This window comes from Apodemus sylvaticus, chromosome 9, assembly GCF_947179515.1.
Source record: "Apodemus sylvaticus chromosome 9, mApoSyl1.1, whole genome shotgun sequence".
Taxonomy (NCBI): domain Eukaryota; kingdom Metazoa; phylum Chordata; class Mammalia; order Rodentia; family Muridae; genus Apodemus; species Apodemus sylvaticus.
Window position 1 is genome coordinate 46,638,249 of NC_067480.1, and position 18,428 is coordinate 46,656,676.

At 38.9% G+C, this 18,428-nt stretch overlaps 1 protein-coding gene across 5 annotated transcripts in view; it reads right to left on the reverse strand.

The window, feature by feature from the left end:
• Unc80 (unc-80 homolog, NALCN channel complex subunit) overlaps positions 1 to 18,428 on the reverse strand; it is a 181,223-nt gene that overhangs the window by 73,150 nt on the left and 89,645 nt on the right. For 3 of the 5 annotated variants that reach the window (XM_052193538.1, XM_052193537.1, XM_052193536.1), the window contains exons 25-29: positions 16,461 to 16,594; positions 12,828 to 12,993; positions 7,652 to 7,855; positions 5,796 to 5,896; positions 1,392 to 1,592 (exon numbers count right to left, since the gene is read on the reverse strand). In XM_052193538.1, the coding sequence (XP_052049498.1) occupies positions 1,392 to 1,592; positions 5,796 to 5,896; positions 7,652 to 7,855; positions 12,828 to 12,993; positions 16,461 to 16,594 (806 nt within the window). The remainder of the gene's footprint in view (positions 1 to 1,391; positions 1,593 to 5,795; positions 5,897 to 7,651; positions 7,856 to 12,827; positions 12,994 to 16,460; positions 16,595 to 18,428) is intronic. The other 2 variants (XM_052193540.1, XM_052193539.1) reach the window with 1 other exon arrangement.

Sequence of the window (18,428 nt, forward strand, 5' to 3'; positions counted from 1 at the left end):
TTGGAAAAAAACAACTCTTGAGCAAACAAATGAGCATAAATACATTAATCTGCGGTCTTGTTGTGAGTGTGATGTGACTAGCTGCTTTAAGTTTTTGTTCCATTGGCTTTCTTGCTAGGATGGACTGTAACTTGGAATTGCAAATTAAAATAAAAAAGCTTTGATATAAAAACACCATGTTGAACAGTGAAATATTAAACATGTTACATAATTGAACTGCATTTTTGGTCTCATTGTTCACATTCTCAAACTGCTTGTAGTATATATTATTTCCCAATCTAAGCCCAAACTTGGACTGTAAACTCTGTAGTAGAAAGATCCTTTTCTCCTGCTTATTTTCAGTTAATAGCTTATCTGCTCTGATAAGTTTGCCTATAGCTGCAATGTAAATAAATAAATAAATAAATAAATAAATAAATAAATTAAAGCAAAAACCAAAAAAAAAAAAAGAATGTTTATTGAGGTGAGCAGGTGTTACATAAAAATCTCTTTGCAAAATCATTTGAGAAAAGCATCTGGAGAGGAAGCCAGGGCATTCCATGGAATGGTCATTTTGGTTACACTGTTCAGGGGCAGGTGGGTAACTGAAATGTTCCTTGGCAGGAGGAAAGGCAGTCATGGTCACCTTCTGGCAGCTCAACTGAAAGAGCAGCTTAATGCTTGGAAATGTGATAGCATCTTGAACGACTTTTCTTAGTGTGGCTTGGCTCATCTGTGTGGATGGTTGAGCCATTTATTGCTTGTATTGCTTCATAATGCATACTTCTATTTGCTCTGTATTGCTGCTCCAACAAACTACCCAAGACTTAAAATACCCCGGGTTTGTGAGCTTTGCAGTTCTGAAGGTCACACATTTCAAAGGATGTGGAAGGATCCAGTGTTTCCTGACTTTCTCTGAGTCTGGAGTTTTCTAGTTTGTTCTGGGTTCATGGCCCCTCCCAGCTGTCTGCCATTGTCATCTGTTCTGCCCCTGACTCCCAGAAGTCCTTTCTTCCTATATGATGGGACATATAACTACCCTGAGCCAATGTAGACAATCCAGGACACTCCCTAACCACACCTGCAAAGTCTTACTTGTCATGCGAGGGGTCATGTTCACAGCTCCCAGGGAGATGCTATTCTCTCTGAGGTTACTTACCAATCATCACAATCTCTCTGAATTCGTTTTTATAAGACAAAGGCCAGGGAAATGTTCCATGTTTACTCACAAGCACAGACGAAGCATCTGCCTGTCTTGCACATATTTTCTGTCTTTTCTTAGAGCTGCACAGATCTGTTGGTTGTTACATTTGGTTTTGCCTGATATTATATTTCCAGGGAAGATAAAAACATCACTATAAATACATCGTTTTTCCTGCCCTTGGTATATTACCCTGTGACTGCTCACTCACCTCTTTCTGTTTCTTGCCCCTCAGAGCCACGTTGCTGATGTGGTTGCTCTCACGCAGGGAGTCCACACTGTCCCCATACAACAATTTAATGGCCCTGACCAGCCGGGCACAGGAGCGGCTGTGGTGCAGGTAGCAGTGTGGATGGCAGTAGTCCACATGTGTGCAAATGAAACTTTGTTGATTGCATAGTAAGATCATGACCTGGAAAAGAAAAAGAAAATCCCACACATTTAACCAGGCAACAAGGGAGCAGAAGCATGGAAGAGGGAAAGTCAGAAAGTCAGAGGATGAACTCATTATTATTAATTCTTCTTCTTATTATTATTATTAATAATTTTATAAAATGTATTTACAGAAATCTTATCAGATACAAGTGCTATAAGAATAAGTATAAAATATACACATTTACACATTGCTTATACATACATTATTTACATACTCAAAATTTCAAAACTATAGCTTGTTTTTGTCCATAATTATCAATGTCTTATTAGTAAAGAAAATAACAAAACCAAAAAAGCCATATACAACTTAGTTCAATACAAACACAGGAGCACAAAATTTGAAGGTTTACATGCTTGGAGCAAAACTAGATGTCCTCCCTAGCCTCAGGACACTCCCTAATATTTGGTAACTAAAATTTTATTGTTTTCTTAGTATATTTTTTATAGTGTAGATTAAAATTCTGCTTAATAGAAAGGCTTTCTGAAGTTAAAGTAGATTACATATCACCAGACAGACAACTAGGTTGGGAGAAAATGAAAAATTCCATCAAACAGAAATTGCAATGTCTTTCTTCCATCCTTCTGATGTTTTCTAATTCAACTCCTAGTTTTCAGTCATTTAAGCCTCAGATGTCTATAGTTAATAAATGACTTTTTGGTTGGCTCTCAAGTAAGTGATTTTTTTTTTTTTTGATTTACTTTAACTCCAGAGAGCATGCGCTCTTAATCAGTGAGCAAATGACAGTAGCTCAGTCACTCCTGTAGGAGAATGGCAGAGACTCTCCTGTAGGAGAATGGCCGGTCTCTGTGCACGTGTCCTTTGCTCTCCTTCCATACACGATTGATAAAAGGATCTGTTAGAGACACTCAAACACTGGGTGTGAGGTATATGACTTCCAAATAGTTTCAAGAACCTCATCCCAGCTCTTACAATGTAATCATAACCATACAGAAGAGTATTCAGCACTGAGTTCAGTTCCAGAGTTCTCTAACTGACCCTGAATAGCAGGGTGTACCCCAAACTACTCCCAGTACTATGTGGTGCTTGGAAACACTTCTGCACCTTCACTCTGAATGGTCATCTTGTAATGAAACTTGAGCCCCACCACGAAGTCTCCTTACAACTCAACCATAGGCTCTCTGGCTCCATCCACACAGTTGCTACTGTGACTTTAAAGCAATCCTAGCTCTCTCTTTAAAAAAAAAAAAAAACAGTTTCAACTATATTTCCTGAGATTTCCCATTAGGATTCTCCAAGTGAACTTGGCTGATTTAAAGGATACAGTTATTTTAAGATAGAAATGAAGGGCCTTGAATTTGCAACTGAAATTTGCAAATTGAAGTTGCAATTTTAGTGCTGAAATTTAGGGCTTTGCACATGCAAAGGACATACATATCCAGCACCGAGCTACTTCTCTTTACCCCAGGTCTGTGGCTTGTGCTAGGGATACAACTCTGGAAACTGTGCATGCTTAGGCAAGTGCTCTATCACTGTACCATGCCCCCAGACCCCAGGTTTACAACTTAAAAATGCTTCAAATTTTATTTCACTTTAGGTATATGAGTGTTTTGTCTGCATGTCTATATGTGTATCACACGCATGCTTGGTGCTTGTGGAGGCCAGAAAAGGGTGTTGAATCTCCTGGGATTAGAGTTTTGGATGGTTGTGACCTGAGTTTGGGTTCTAGGAATTGGAACCCAGGTGTATAACTTTTAAAGTAATCTCCCTTAAAGAAGAATATATAGAGAAGGCTTCTGTCACCTGGGAAACTAAACGGTGAAAAATTGTACACTGTCCTGGATGAGACCACAGTGCACATACATGCAGAGGAGGCCAACTGAACCGACCTGGCAGACAGAGCTGCCTTAAGACCAACAGGGCTTATTTATTCCGAGGTGCAGATGACACCAACAGTCACCTGCATACCCCTGCCAACAAGATCTGAGCCTGCAAGGTCTTCAAGAAATGAAAATTGCGTCTTGGTAGAATTTTTAACCTATCTCAAGGTTCACTATGTGTCTTTGGATATTTTGCTTTATACTGCAGCGTGAAGCAGGCATACATGAGAATTCTAAAGGTTTATTCATTATTCTGAATCTGGTGATCAGGAGAAACATGAAGAAAGATTTACAAGTGTACCCCCCCCCCCCACACACACAGAGCATGTCACTAAGCTTTGCCTCAGAAAATTCTCATATGTAAGTTCTGATGTCAGGTACAACTGGTTTGGTAATCTATAATCTATAACTTTCAAATCCTGCCACTAACATTCTTTTACTAGGTATATTTCTAAGTTGACACCTAGTGATCTATACAATATAGTATTTATGTTCTGTTAAAGCTCCTTCGACGGAGTGTGAGTTAGACTAACAACTTGCTTCTCACCAATTAGCATATGGCAAAGGTATTGGAATGGCCCCTCTCTGACTACGTATATGATGACGATTTATCTCTTCTTAGCTGACTCTTTAATGAAGCTGTTTGTCATGATTCGAGGTTTCACATGGTAAACAAATAAGAGCAGCTTCTGGTTTAACATGATGGCTTAGTGTGTGAGAGTATGTGTCAGCATGAGAACATGACTTTGAAAGCCTCAGAATATACAGAAGAGCTGGGTGTCACTGCATGTGTATATAACCCTAGCACTGGGCAGGCAGAAACAGGCAGACCCTGAGAGCTGGCTCACTTAGCTGAAATGGGTCAATGGGTCAGCTTGAGGCTAAGGTGAGAGATGCTTCCTTAAAGGAATGATATGGAAAGTGATAAAGGAACACAACCAGCACCCTCCTCTGGCTGCTGCACACGTGGACAGCACATGCTTCAAGCTCACTGACCAAGCCACCAAAGGGACCATGTTACAGCAGACAAGCAGAAGACCCGAGGTAAAGCTGTACCCCCAAATATCAGACAAACAGGAGAAACTGAGATCCCAACCCTGTTATAGATAGCTCCCTCTTGAATGGTATGAACACCCCTGTTGAACAAAAAAAATAAGTGGCTTGCCCAATAAAAAAGGGTCAGAGAGAAGAAGGCCACTGAGTGTTTACAAAGCCACTTCTTTCTAGCTATTTACTGACTGGATGATAAAGAAGCCACGCAGAAACTAGCTGACAAAAGGAATAGATACTGACAATTTCACTGCTCTGGGAAATAAATATTGGAATATTTTTGTTATCTGCCAGAGGACAGAGTGAATCCTTACCATAGAATAGGATCCTGTGAAGCCTCTAAACATTTTTATGTTAAGAAAACTTGTTTTAGAGTAGTTTTAGATACAGCTTGAGCAGAAAGTCTAGACAGCTCCCTAGCACATTGTGTATGGATACATGCACAACTTTGCCAACGATCAACTCCCTGTACCACAGAGATTCACTTATTTCAATCAGCCAACACGGACATAACATCAAAAAATCCCATAGTTATTAGCAGGTGCCTTCTTGTGGGTACCCATCCTATAGGTTTCTAAACATAAAGACGTTCTGTATCACTGTGCTCCTGTCATTTTTCATCTGCCTTGTCCACGAAAAGACAGGAGTATATTAAGGACAGGACAAGAAGAGCACCAAAAGGTTCACATAGCTGAGATATTCTTTCAGGAATCTTATGAGGAGAAAGCACATTCCTTTCTCACTCCTATTTCAAGTCTTTGCTCCAACCTACACCTAAAGGTTTTACGGGAGGGCTTCATGCCTTTGCACACTGTCTATCTATCTTCTCACGTAGAATCTTCACATTCCCATTTACAACTTAATTTTTTTCGATAATTTTGTACATGAGTACTACTACATATTCACAGCAACCCTTCACCAATGCTTATCCCTAACACAGTGAAAAAACGACACCAACCTTGCTCTCAAGTTCATGATAATATGTTTAAAATTGACCAGGTTGTCTGGCCTGGGTCATTCAGGGTATTTTGATTATCAGTGTAGCTCAGTCTCTCATAGATTTTCCTGACATGTGATGACCCACAGACTGGCCACTTAACAAAAGTCCATGGTCTTAGTTACCCAGACACAGTCTAGCAGAATAATGTTGCCACCCTGAGTAGAGTGCCTCAGCTAACTTAGACTATACTTTCTGTTAGAAGTGCTCTCATGTCGACAGTCTGTTTCTCTCTCTAGGAATCTTCCCCAGTGCTGAAAAGAATTTGCTTTAGAGATTTCTATGGACACTTACGTGAAGCCATGACATGTTTCTGTGGTAATTTTCCTCCGTGCCGGCATTGCTCATTCCCTCGGGCTCAATGCTGGGTTCACTTGCGCTCCAAGGACTCCCTTCTTTAAAAAAAAGAACACAGAGAAAGAGTTCAATGTTCAGTCTCCCTGGAGGACATATCAGTATGGTGTCATTGTCCATGCTTTTGAATCCAAGGGCAGACTCTACTATAGCCCAGCAAGTTACAGGGCACATGACATTGTTGGAAGGCTGTTAATACGAGCCGTTCCTTTAACACCACCTGAACTAGCAAGTCAAAAAACGATGGTGATCTCTGCTAATATGGCTTCCATGTCAAGACATGAGAGCAGAAGGAAGATAAACGGGTGAATTCCTTGAGGGGAGCCAGTTACATATTCAGTGTGCCCAGATCCATTCCAGACTGCCCAGATGTCACAGTTGTGGCTAAGCAGGGACACAAACTGATGGGCACCAACATCACAGGGTGATAAAATAATGCCTTCATGGGGTTGTGGCTGTACCTGTACTACTATTGTGAACATCAGGCTTGGCTTTGGGAGCCTTTTCAGCTCTGTGAGGGGGCCTTGGAGGGATTAAGGTGATTTGAAATCAATGACAGCCAATTGTGAACAAGCCTTGTGTCTTCTCAATGGGCGGCGTAAAGGAAATCTCGCCATTTAGTTTATTACCCACAGAGCCTTGCCATCAAATCTAAAAGCTTCAAGGATTGTTTAAGTAGCCAAGTTGTATCTCTAGTATGGTTACTTTGACTTGACTGGTGAGGATATGTGGATGAGTTCAGATAATTCTGAACACCGATGGTTATAATGTTCGTCCTGCAACAACAGAAATCACCGCCCCCCCCCGTCTCATTATCTCCTCGAAAAAGTAAGCTGAATCTTAACTAATGCATACATTATCTATTTTTAAAGGCGAGGTGGGTGGATGTAGAAGCATTTTCTATTTTAAACTTTCCTTGATTAGCTACTCAGCTTCCATTTGACAGACTTTATCGATCATTTATCCACACTTACTGCTGCCTTGAAAGTGGAGAATGTATGGGAGGGAGAATGTGCTTAAACTTGTGCTAAAGACTTTTGCAGGCAGCCAATGTGATCTCTACATTTATCATACTTAGTCTTTTCCTTGTCTGTTATGATGTCCATATACTGGACAACTTCATGGAAGATCTGGAGCCTCTTCATTGCCAACAGTTGTAACCCAAAGCGTTAGTGCTTTGATTGTATTTATAGCTCATCCTTGTACACTTAACACATTTTACAAGAGCATCCTTACAGAACAATGAACAACTATTCCTGCTGGATGGTGGATGAGAACACATCCTTAAAACTAGGAGATATACCAGAGACCTCTAGGTATCAGGTCTAAAGCACCACTCCTTCCTGGTGTTTTTACTTTGAAATGACTACCACATCAAAGTCCTTGACATTTGACTTTGAACGTCCTAATGGATAGAATAGCAATAAGCACCTGGAGTTCTAAAGCTGTCTTTGTTGCCAGCACATATATTCATTCCCTAATGAACACTTTCTATGCTCACAGCTCAAAGTGTGGTCCTTGAGGCAGCAGCATCAACTTCATAGGGAAGCTCAGTTAAGATGGAGAGTCTCAGATTCTCGCATCATCTGCTGCATCAGTTCACAATTGGACAGGACTTCCGGGCACCACGTGAACCTGCTCAAAAGCAGAGTGGGGCTCTCTAAAGAATGCGTTGTCTAAACTCTGGCTCTGCTCTTGCTCTAGTCACATGTGATGAAATGGACTTGGCTGTTCCAGGACTTGAGTCCTGGCTTCCTACCCCCCACGTCCCTGCACACCCCACTCTTCTATGTTACCTAGGTCAGTGACAGTGTCCCTGCTCTGGGACAGCTGCAGCTCCTCAGCCTCAGACTCTGAGTCCTGCCGTGATAACTTGCTGCTCTTTAAGCTGCCGACTCGGCGAATGCTGGACAAGGAACCCCCCTTCTTCACCTGGAAACTGCGGGTTCCTTTAATCTGGAGCAGTCGAGAACCTCCTATCCTGATCTTCCTGCTGGGAACTGTATTAAAAGAATAAAATAGGGCTTTCCCCGCTTAGTTTTCCCCGGCCAGTTTAGATCCACACTCTTCACAGTTTGTCTCTGATCAGCCAACTCTCAGCTTGATTGAGCAGCATTTGTAGATGGAGACCTTACTAACAGGCCCCAGTCACCAGGTTTGGACAGGCATGAGACCAGAGTGACCAGGCAGAGCTGGTGCAGTATCTTTCTTGGGCAAAGTACACATTTGGCTGGGAATGATCTGCCCTCATTCTGGCCCAGGGTTCACAAGCATGAGTGTCTTTACACAGCATCATTACCAAGATCTGCTAGCAGATTTCAAACGCTTTCTTATTTGGTTCAATAGATCCATACATTACAGTTTTTGTTTTCCCAATGAAATGGGACTTAGAGAGTTTGGAAAACTGTCATTGGAATCCTTTTCTTTAGAGTAACCTATTAATGCATAAACACACAGAAGCACCTCTCTCTGACAGTCAGCAGTAGGGTATATGTTGCTTCTTAGCAAACACATTAAGAATTTTATTTCTTCAGGAGAATGCAGTGTGCATGTGCATGCATGTGAACATGCACCTATTTGATGTACTTGTATTTTCAATCATTTAGGGATTTCATAGCATCCTCTTCTCAATCAAAGAACCAATGATATAGGACTATAAATGTTGCATGCCCTGTGCTTTCTTATAGCATATATATATAACAAGAAGGGCATGCATTATTCATGTTCAGTATTCTGGAAGAAACAATCACCAGGGTGGGAATAAAGTAGTAAAAGAAACTTGTTTAAAGTTTATAAATGCTCACTTTATAAAAATCAAAAGCGCAATGATTTTTCAGGTAATATATATATATCTTTTCTTTCTTTCAAGTTTTAATAGTGTCACTATTCATTTGATACCAGTGGTATACAGTGAGTTTTCAGAGTTCAAAAACCATTAGAAGAAGGGGGCTAGCTTTACACATTTAAGATCTGAACAATATATTCTATTCACTATTTAAATCAAGCTCTGACTATATTTTGTATTTTAGGTTTGGTTTCTCCTACAACAAAATGCCTATATGAGACAATAATAAAACTTGAATTCTTTAAAATGTGAGTAAAATGTACACTTTCAATACCATATAAGGGGGTCAGAAGCATTCATGGAGAATAATTGAATGGACTCTGGATTACTCTTGTGATGGAAAGAACTTAGTTACTACTGTTCTGCTTTGTGCAACCTTCTTGGAGCTTCCTGAACTCATTTGGATAGAACTGCACATCTGGAAGGAGTTTTTTCAGCAAAGTTGGATAAATGTCACAGGAGCTATAGGAAGAGCACTATGTTGTGGTTTAATTGTAACACAGGATTCACCAAACTGTATTTTCCAATATATTTGCAGGCTTAATTTAGACTTTATGGTTAATTATTTTTAATGACCATTACTGCAATCTCATGGGTATTGAGAAATAAAGAGTAGATTACAGTGATAATTCTTAGATTTTTTTTTAAATGGAGGCACATACTAATGCCTTTTGCTGGAGTTTATGACACTTTCAGGCTACAAATGGAACTAAATAACTTGAAGTTAGTGGGATCTGAAGGAGACTTAATTTTGAGAATTTGTTCTAACATAAAAGATAATTGGAGACCTCCTGCAGCCCTGAAAAATTAGGGTTCAGAATTATGACATCAATTAGTTAAAAGGGACACAGCCATGAGAATTTAGGCTTAATGTCATTTGTGAAATATGCCATCTGAGACTATACACTACTGAATTTGAGCCTTTGTCTTCATAACAATAAAAAAACTAGATTCAAAATGAAACAGACTCATTTGAATTGGATAATCCATCTCCTTTTGCACATCGTATCCATCAGCTAGTCCTCCTGCCTCTATGCATTAAAATATCACAAGAGTTCAAAGTCCTGCTACCTTTTCTCTGGTCCATGAAACTACCTCTGTTTGTTCCTCCCAGCTTCTACATGTCTAGTCACATACAAGGACCAACAACCTCTAACACATTTAAAATCAAATGCTAGAATTGAATTTATAAGCATATCCACTAGACTCTACCTGCCCCTTCCTTGCCTTTCTGTCTCCCTCAACTCTTCCCAAACTTGGTTGATCCTTTTATCCTCATTCAAATGCTCCAAGTTTACTCTTCAAGACATCATGAACTACGTAGACTCATAGTTGCCTCTATTTGGAACTCTTCAGCCTTCTGTGTTACTGAAATGCCCAATGAAAGTCTCTCAATTTAATGCCCATTATTAGAATCTTCCCTCACCATATATCTTTCTATGCCAGATCATTGGCACTGCCTTAATTAGTTTTACTTTCCATTACATATACTGAAAGTCTGGCATTTCATGTTATTAACTGTGATGCCAATTGTTATCTGCTTATGAACGGAAATATACATGGGAATATGCTCTTGTTAATGGCCACCTTCTGGAACTTGTACTAGTTCCTGGTATAGAGCAGGTACTCAGTAGCTGGATGCTGAATGAGGAGATGTTTTTGCATTTTGCAATACTAGTTTTAGTTTGTCTTTGGGGCAGGGGCAAAAATATTTCATGGATTCTGCTTAGAGATCTTGGAAGGATATTTTCAGTTCTTAAGGATAAGTTCATATTCATTTTCTTTGGTAGAACCTACTTGTTTCTAAGTTGTTTATTTCAGGAGCTATTTTTTTCTTCTATAAAAACCATAGCATTAAAAAATAGTAATTACAGTTAGCAGTGTCTCATTGTCACATTTTCATATTGTCTATAGTAGCTGATGTTTTTCAAACAGTTTACAGGATATTTACAAATCTTTAGGGAGTCATTTGTCAACTAATCAAGAACATTTTATAATTATATTCTCATTTTATTTATAGGTTTATATTTCTGTTGTTTATTTATGAGATAGCATTTATATATTAACATATGTATGTTGTATGATAAAAATCACTAGGTGAGAGAACAGTAAAGGAAATTGTATAACTGATAGTGAAGTTGACATGTTCTTAAAATTAAGCAAATACTTTATCTTTATTTTCTTTTTTCTTCTTTCTTTCTTTCTTTCTTTCTTTCTTTCTTTCTTTCTTTCTTTCTTTCTTTCTTTCTTTCTTTCTTTCTTTCTTTTTTTCTTTTTGGTTTTTTGAGACAGGATTTCTCTGTGGAGCCCTGACTGTCCTGGAACTCATTCTGTAGACCAGGCTGGCCTCGAACTCAGAAATCCACCTGCCTCTGCCTCCCAAGTGCTGGGAAATACTTTACTATTAAAGATGATTTAGAATTTACTTGACTTAAGATTAACTGGGTGAGTATTTTTAATTTTTATTCAACTCCTATAAATAATTATGGTATTAAGTTTGAGTGGCAAAATATCACCACTCAATTAAAATATTGTTGGTATATATTTATAAATAGTATATGTTTGAATATTTCTGATGTTGAACTATGCAAACTTTTCTCACTGCAGCTCCTTTCCTAGGAGACTTGAATATTTTGTATTTTCCCTATATAGCACTATGGCACTTATCAATTGATTAAGGTCATCAAATATGCACTCATTCATTGTCTATAGACACTGGAAACATGTCAATGTACACTATCAATTTTCTGAAGAGATGTACAGATTGATTTAAACGTCTTTACACAAGTCATGGAAGGACAACAAAATTTACAATAATATAAAATATATAAAATATAAAATATAAATATAAAATAATAAAAATATAAAAGCAAGATAGTGAGGTTGACATTTTAGAGCATCCTTAAATGACTTACTTTAAAGTGACGTTTTTCAGCTCCAGGATTTTCTGTGTTGATTTCTGATCTAGCCGTTCATAATGTAGGAACATGAGGATGGCAATGGTAACCTACCATGTCCCTCAATTCGCTTTACACATACATTCTAAGCTCCTGGTGCACTGCCCTAATGAAAGCTCATTAGTGAAAAGGTGCTCATTCGATTGACTAGAAAGAGCACTGTGGTTTTAAAAGTAAGTTATGCAGACAAGGTTATACAGGGCTGAGCCATAAGGGACCCATCTTCATAGGCTCTTCCTCTTTTCCTTCACAGTCTGATGTTTGTAAAACTTGATTTAGAATTCTTAGTGCTAAGTGGCTACTGAAATATGACTGTTCTTGCTTTTGTCTGTGACCATGAAAGCAGCGGTAGCAATGCATACAAACTGCTCCTAGCACCAAGGCCAAGCGGTAGTAGGGGTGGGACAGTGGGTCAGGGTATGAGCTTGACAGCCCCGAAGAAGAATCAAGGCAGACTAGCTTCACACTGTTCCTATCTTCTTTCCATAACTAGCATAGACACGTGTACTTTGTGGCTGATGGTCTTTCAGATTTTTTTTATATATCTCTCATTATATAGATTATATATGTACTAATCTTTGTTCCATTTCTGAACTGACATGCCATTCATTAACATTCAGATGCTATAGAAGACATTATCCTATAGAAAAACATGGACATTGACAACTCTGAACTGAAAAGGAATTACGAATTTTGGACTGTAAGTTAAAAAGCTTTAACCAGTGTATTTTAGTCATACTGTTTTTAATTGTGCAAGGATATATATAAGAATAACATTGACTATATACATTTATTTTACTGTCCCAAGTCCTCTTTCAATAAAAATAAAGGCAAGCAAAGTGATAAGGGATTACTGCAGAATAGTTGGATTTGGGTGTTTTCCCTTTCTTTTTGGTTAATAAAATAATGGGTCATCTTTAAGCTGATCGTGTCTCATGTTCAATGTGGTTAAAAGAGAATCGCTGAGCTGGCACTGTAGCTCAGAGCATTCTAGTTGACAAGTCCAACCTCTAACTAGTGGTGTCTCCTACCTCACTGGGTGTGAAAAGCCCACAGTCAGCTCTATGTGCGGCCAAGAATTTGGTCATACAGGCTTTGTAGTTTAAACCCCAGATCAAATATATCCTGTGAGAAAGCCAGAAACAGGAAGTGACCCTTGCGTCTCCCTACCTTTCTTCTCTTCAGCACCTGCGTCTGATTTGATGGTGTGGCTGCTGCTGTGCAGAGAATCTTTTGAGTCTTCATTTTCATCCAGAACTCCTGCGAAGCTGATCTTCCTCTCATATCTGTGCCTATCCAATTCAGGGTCTAGACGAAGCCTGCAGCTTTCCAAGTCCTGAAATGTCATAGAAGAGCATACAAGTGCTGGGATGTCCTGAGCTCATTATCTATCTGTCTTCTATCAATCAATCAACCAATCAATCAATCAATCAATCTATCTATCTCCCTCTCTCCCTCTATTCTCCTTCTCTATCTATCTATCTCCCTCCCTTGTTCTCGCTCTAAAGCTAGAAAGCTGATCTCGTGGTACCCCTGCCTCTGCCTCAATTTCCTAAGTCTGCAATGGTGGGCTGGAGGCATCGTGTTCTTTCTACTGTACCGGTATTGTGGTAAACCATTATTCATTCTGAATCACATGCAATTATATATAAAATATTCTTATTTCTTGTTTTAAATTGTGGGCTTAAAAATATTCTTGAATAGGAAAGTAAGTGTCCCCTAACTGATGGCTTCTCATCATGTGTTTTATTTTCCAACAATACAAAACTTCGAATGAGCTTCTTCACCCTCTTAACTCTTGGTTCGATGTCTGGGAGGCATCTTTGACACTTACACGTTAATTACATAATCATGCATTGAGTATGAACATGTTAGGTACAATGACATAAATAAGAAATGATTACTTCTCTGAGGAACTCAGAATACTATGGTGAAAGATGAGCAAACAGAAATAATGAATTCTAAGTGTAGGAGTTATATATCAGATTTAAGACAATAGTAATAGAATAATGGTTCCCAAGTAATATCTAAGCCCTAAATCCCCAGAGCCTGAGAATATATTGTTTTCCACTGCAACATGAACTTTGGGGGTAAAATTAACGCTAAGAACTTTGTGATTATTTCAATCCATTAGCTAAGGGGACCAAATTTAATTATATGTGTTCTCAGAAGTGGAGGGCATCTCTCTGACTGTGGACTGAGGAAGCTTCATACAATATTCAATACTGCCTCTGAAGATTGAAGAAGGGTGTAGTAGTTTCTAGAAGGTAGGCAAAACAACAAGGAGGCATGTAGAGTCTTTCTCTACCACAGAAAGATTGCCAATATCTTGAATTTAGCCTAGGAATACCTGTCTTACGTTTTGACTGGAAGAATGGAAGATAATGTCTGCACTGTTGAAAACAGGTATACTTGCAGACACGAATAGGGGGTGCCATTCAAGATAACCTTGAATGGACTTTCTCAGCACACAAGTGTGGGAAGTCAGCTCAGGTTTAGGAAAACGCATGTGTGAGCCAGAGCCACTATGGGGGATTTTGTACTGGGAAAATCTCTTACTCCCATTTTAAAGAAGTCAGGTCAAGAAGGGGGAGGCCCAGGAGTCCCCAGACCTGCACCCAGAACTACATACAGCTAAGGAATATGAAGAACAGGCGAGATAGTCTTCCTTAGGGAAGAACACACACCAATGGGTTATCCAATACCAAATGGTCAATCCTGAAAACATACCACGCAAGTTGGACTTAAGTATTTAGGGTATATATATATATATATATATATATATATATATATATATATATATATATATATATATATATATATACACACATAAATATGTATATAGGCATACATATATGGATACTTAAATATAGAGACATTGCCATGACAATGATTATTGAAAAAATAGATTATGAATTTTAAAAAGAGCAAGAAAGTTTTATGGGAGGATTTGGATGGAGGAAGAGAAGGGAGTAATGATGCAAATAAGTTATAGTCTCAAAAAGGAAAGAATAAAAATACACAAGTGTATAACAGTGAGAGCGCTCATGTCTTGAACAACAAGTCTCAGAAACCTCATTCAAGGTGAAGAAGGCACACTTCTTCTCTTGTTACTAAATAACGGAAGGCTGCTGTTCTAGTCTTGGACTTTGAAGGTTCCTTTCTTTGTGCTTCCTGTAACTCTTCTAGTTGCTTACAGAGTCTCTATTGGTCACAGGCCCTGCTGTGCAGCCTGGCCTGTGATCATCTCAGTGCTGAGACTCTTATGTCTGCAGTCCTGGCAGTGCTGCCTGTGTGCTCAAGCGAAACAGACATGGCTGCTTAAGAAAATAGAAGGATTCATTTTCACTGACAGGTCTCAGGCCAGCAACTGCTCTTCAAGGAGATGTGATTAAGTTTGTCCTCAGTATATGATAGGCTACATGAGAAAGACTTCCTAACAAGAGTCACTGAGGTAGAGCTTTAAGAGATAAAGGGCAGCACGAAAGTGGCTGAGTTAAACAAGACATGCTTTGAGGAAAATTGCAGCTATTCTGAAAACGTGCAATCAGATGTACTTTATGCTTTCCCGAGGACTGTTATTAATCAGAAGGTTGAAAAAATGATATTGAAGGGCATCTGCAGGTCAGATATTTTGTTATGCTTGACTTTAAGCTGAGTGTATGCATCGGATTATCTGGGTTTGACTTTACAGAGTACTTTCAACAGATCTTTGAAAGTGACAACTCAGAAAAATACATGTCAAGTCAATATGATGTCACAGAGGGAAGTAGCTAGAATTTCCATTTCTAACAGTCAAATTGTATACAGTTTGACATTCCCAATGAGGCTAGTTTTCTCTGGAAAACAAGCATTCCATTCATAAATGTTTCCAACTTGAAAATGCCCATTTTTGTTTAAGAATGTGAAGAAATGGGTCTTCTAGAACATTGGAAAACTAAAGTCAGAGGCTGTGCTCTGGGATAGCAGAACACTGACTCCTTTATCCAGATTCTGGGCCCACCCTGGGATTGGGGTACCGGACCATGCTATTTGGTTTTAACAGCAGGAGAGGTGGGTTGTAAATCACCCTTAAATGGAATTTTGTGTGGAAAAGAGGGGGAAGGTTTTATTTGGTTTCCCAGGTTGAGTTGCAGCCTGACTGGGATGAAAAGACCATTGGTTTCTATCAGAGATTTATAGACCCAAGGTGTTCCCTGTTAACCCATACTCTGAAGATTTATAGGCCTTGAATAGAATTTATATGTGCAGTGAAATAAATAGTACATGTCACATGACTGTATTTTTATGCCAATATGTGTAGTATGTGTGTGTGTGTGCGTGTGTGCGTGTGTGGTGAGCTATATTTTCTGTCGCACTACAATTCACAAGAAATTCTATGAAAATGACATGTTTGGAAATGTTGAGAATCTAAACACTGAGAAGTAAGCTTCTATACGAACTGTGGAAATGTTGGCACAAAAGAAAATCGGGTAATGATTTCTGAATAACGTTGGCTATAAATTCTTCATTGTTTATAGGGTAACATGGGCTCCTAGACATTTCCATCAGACCGAGACATGCTCACTGCATGGTCAAACACTGTACCTGAAAGTACTTTCTCCAGTGATTTCTAAGCCAACCTTGGGGCTAGTATTTTTAGTAGATTGTCTTTTTATGTCTGAAAAGCCTTTGGTTAAAAATTTAAATTACAAAACATGAAAGATATTCAAGCATTTAGAGATGCTGGCAGTATAGGAAACCTAGCCCCATTTCCTTGTTCTCAAGCAGCCTGGCTATGGACTCCACATTGCTTCAACATACCACGAGGGGCTCAGTGCGAGGCCTAGGCAGGCAAGAAAAAGTCTCCCTCAGGAAGGTGGTTATCTCCAGGAGAAGTTGGCACGCTGCCATCTTCAAGGCAAAGGGACAGCCACATTTAGAGGGGTTCACAGTACCTAAGAAAAGAAAGAATTCTTCATGAGAAGACAAACCAGTAACAAATAGAGGAACATGGTGTGATGGACCTAGCTACATCCATGTAAAATCAAACTGCGCATGAGAATATTTTCTATACAACCTCAATTTACCTACTCCTGTCAGCATGACTGGGGCATGGCCATCCACCTCTCTTCTTCCACTCTGCAGTTCTGTAACGGGTGCTTTAGTATTAAAGTATCAGACAAGCAGAAGTCAGTGTTTCTATTACAGTACTATAGAATAACCCAACGCAGCTCCAATGTTCTCAGGGACCATTTAGTGAAAACTGAAATTGAAATTGGTCTTGTATTCAGTCAAGTCTTGACTATATATGAAGACCAGTTTGGTTTAGAGTCCTCAAATCCTCCCAACTCACTTTAGGAAGGGATGATTCTTTGGCCTTCTGAGAGCTATAGTATTCTTTCAGCTGTAGTTCGATTAATATTTGTGCAACAGAAGTACAAGAAAAGATGTCACCTGGTCAATGATATGATGCATTTTTGTTTGTTCATAACATGGTCTCTCTACATAAACTTGGCTATTCTTCAACTTGCTTTGCAGACCAGGGTGGACTACAACTCAAATAGATCCTGCTTCTCCCTCCCAAGTGCTGGGATTACAGGCGTGAATCACCACCCCAGTTTATACCACACACTTTAATATACGCTTTCCTGTCACAGTATGACATGGCAGTACCAGAAGCAACTAATAGTCTCTTTTGTTCTATAGAATAAATTTTTTATTACTTTGTCATACATCCAATCCACTATGGACAAACTAATCAAATGTGGACTAAATACGGAAAATGGCCAAGAGAATAACAGGATTTAAAACTGTCAGGATTGGTTGAGAGATCTGTGTTAACATGAACCCTGTATAAATACCCCAACTACTTTATCTTCAGAAAAGAACACAGTCATCTAGCATTCTGCCTCTTACAAAAGAAAGAAAATAGTTGGAAGTTGAATAAGTCATCAAACTGTCACAATATCATTACATATCAATAATTTTAAAAAATCCCAAAATTGTCTCCTAGGCATAATGAGATTTCAGAACTGAATAGTGCACATGCTTTTTTTTTGACACAGAAGGTAAATGTGACAGTCTTCTAATGTCATATGGCCCATTTTTCACTCCAGAGAATCATTGCTTTTTCTACATAGTTAAAACATGGCTGGAAAATCTGCCTCCCATTATGAAGGGAAGAGATAAGCTAGCACAGAATTTTCAAACAGATATGTGCTCGCATTATATTTAGCTTTGCACTGCAAAGTTAGCTAAATCACACATAATAACCTCATAATTAGTTGATAATCACAAACATAAGTCTTATACTTCACAGGGGATATAGGGCTCTAAAAGTTACCTACATGTGAAAAATTAAAAAACAAAAACAATTCGTTGAAACTAGGCATGGTAGAAGCCTGTACTATATCAGCTACTCAACTGTTTGAGTCAGGAAGATTTCAAGATCAAGACCATGACCACTTTGAGTTACACAGGAAGATCATGTGTGGACAAAAGGAATAATAAAAATAACCAAACAACCACCTACTCATTGTAAACTTCTGGATTTGTTTGTTCATTCATGAGGTTCTTCTGTAGGTAGTGACCTCTGCTGAGGTCTAGTCTCCTGATTATTAGCTGAAATATCCTGTCACAATAAGCAAAGATGGAGCTCTATATGACCCCTGCCCCCAAATACTGATATAGCAGATATAACATTTGAATGAATGGAGCTTTTGGATTTGGTGTGGATTGCGACTGGGAGGGTGTGCTCATTTAATGTTCTTTCAGCTCCTTCCGTTCTGA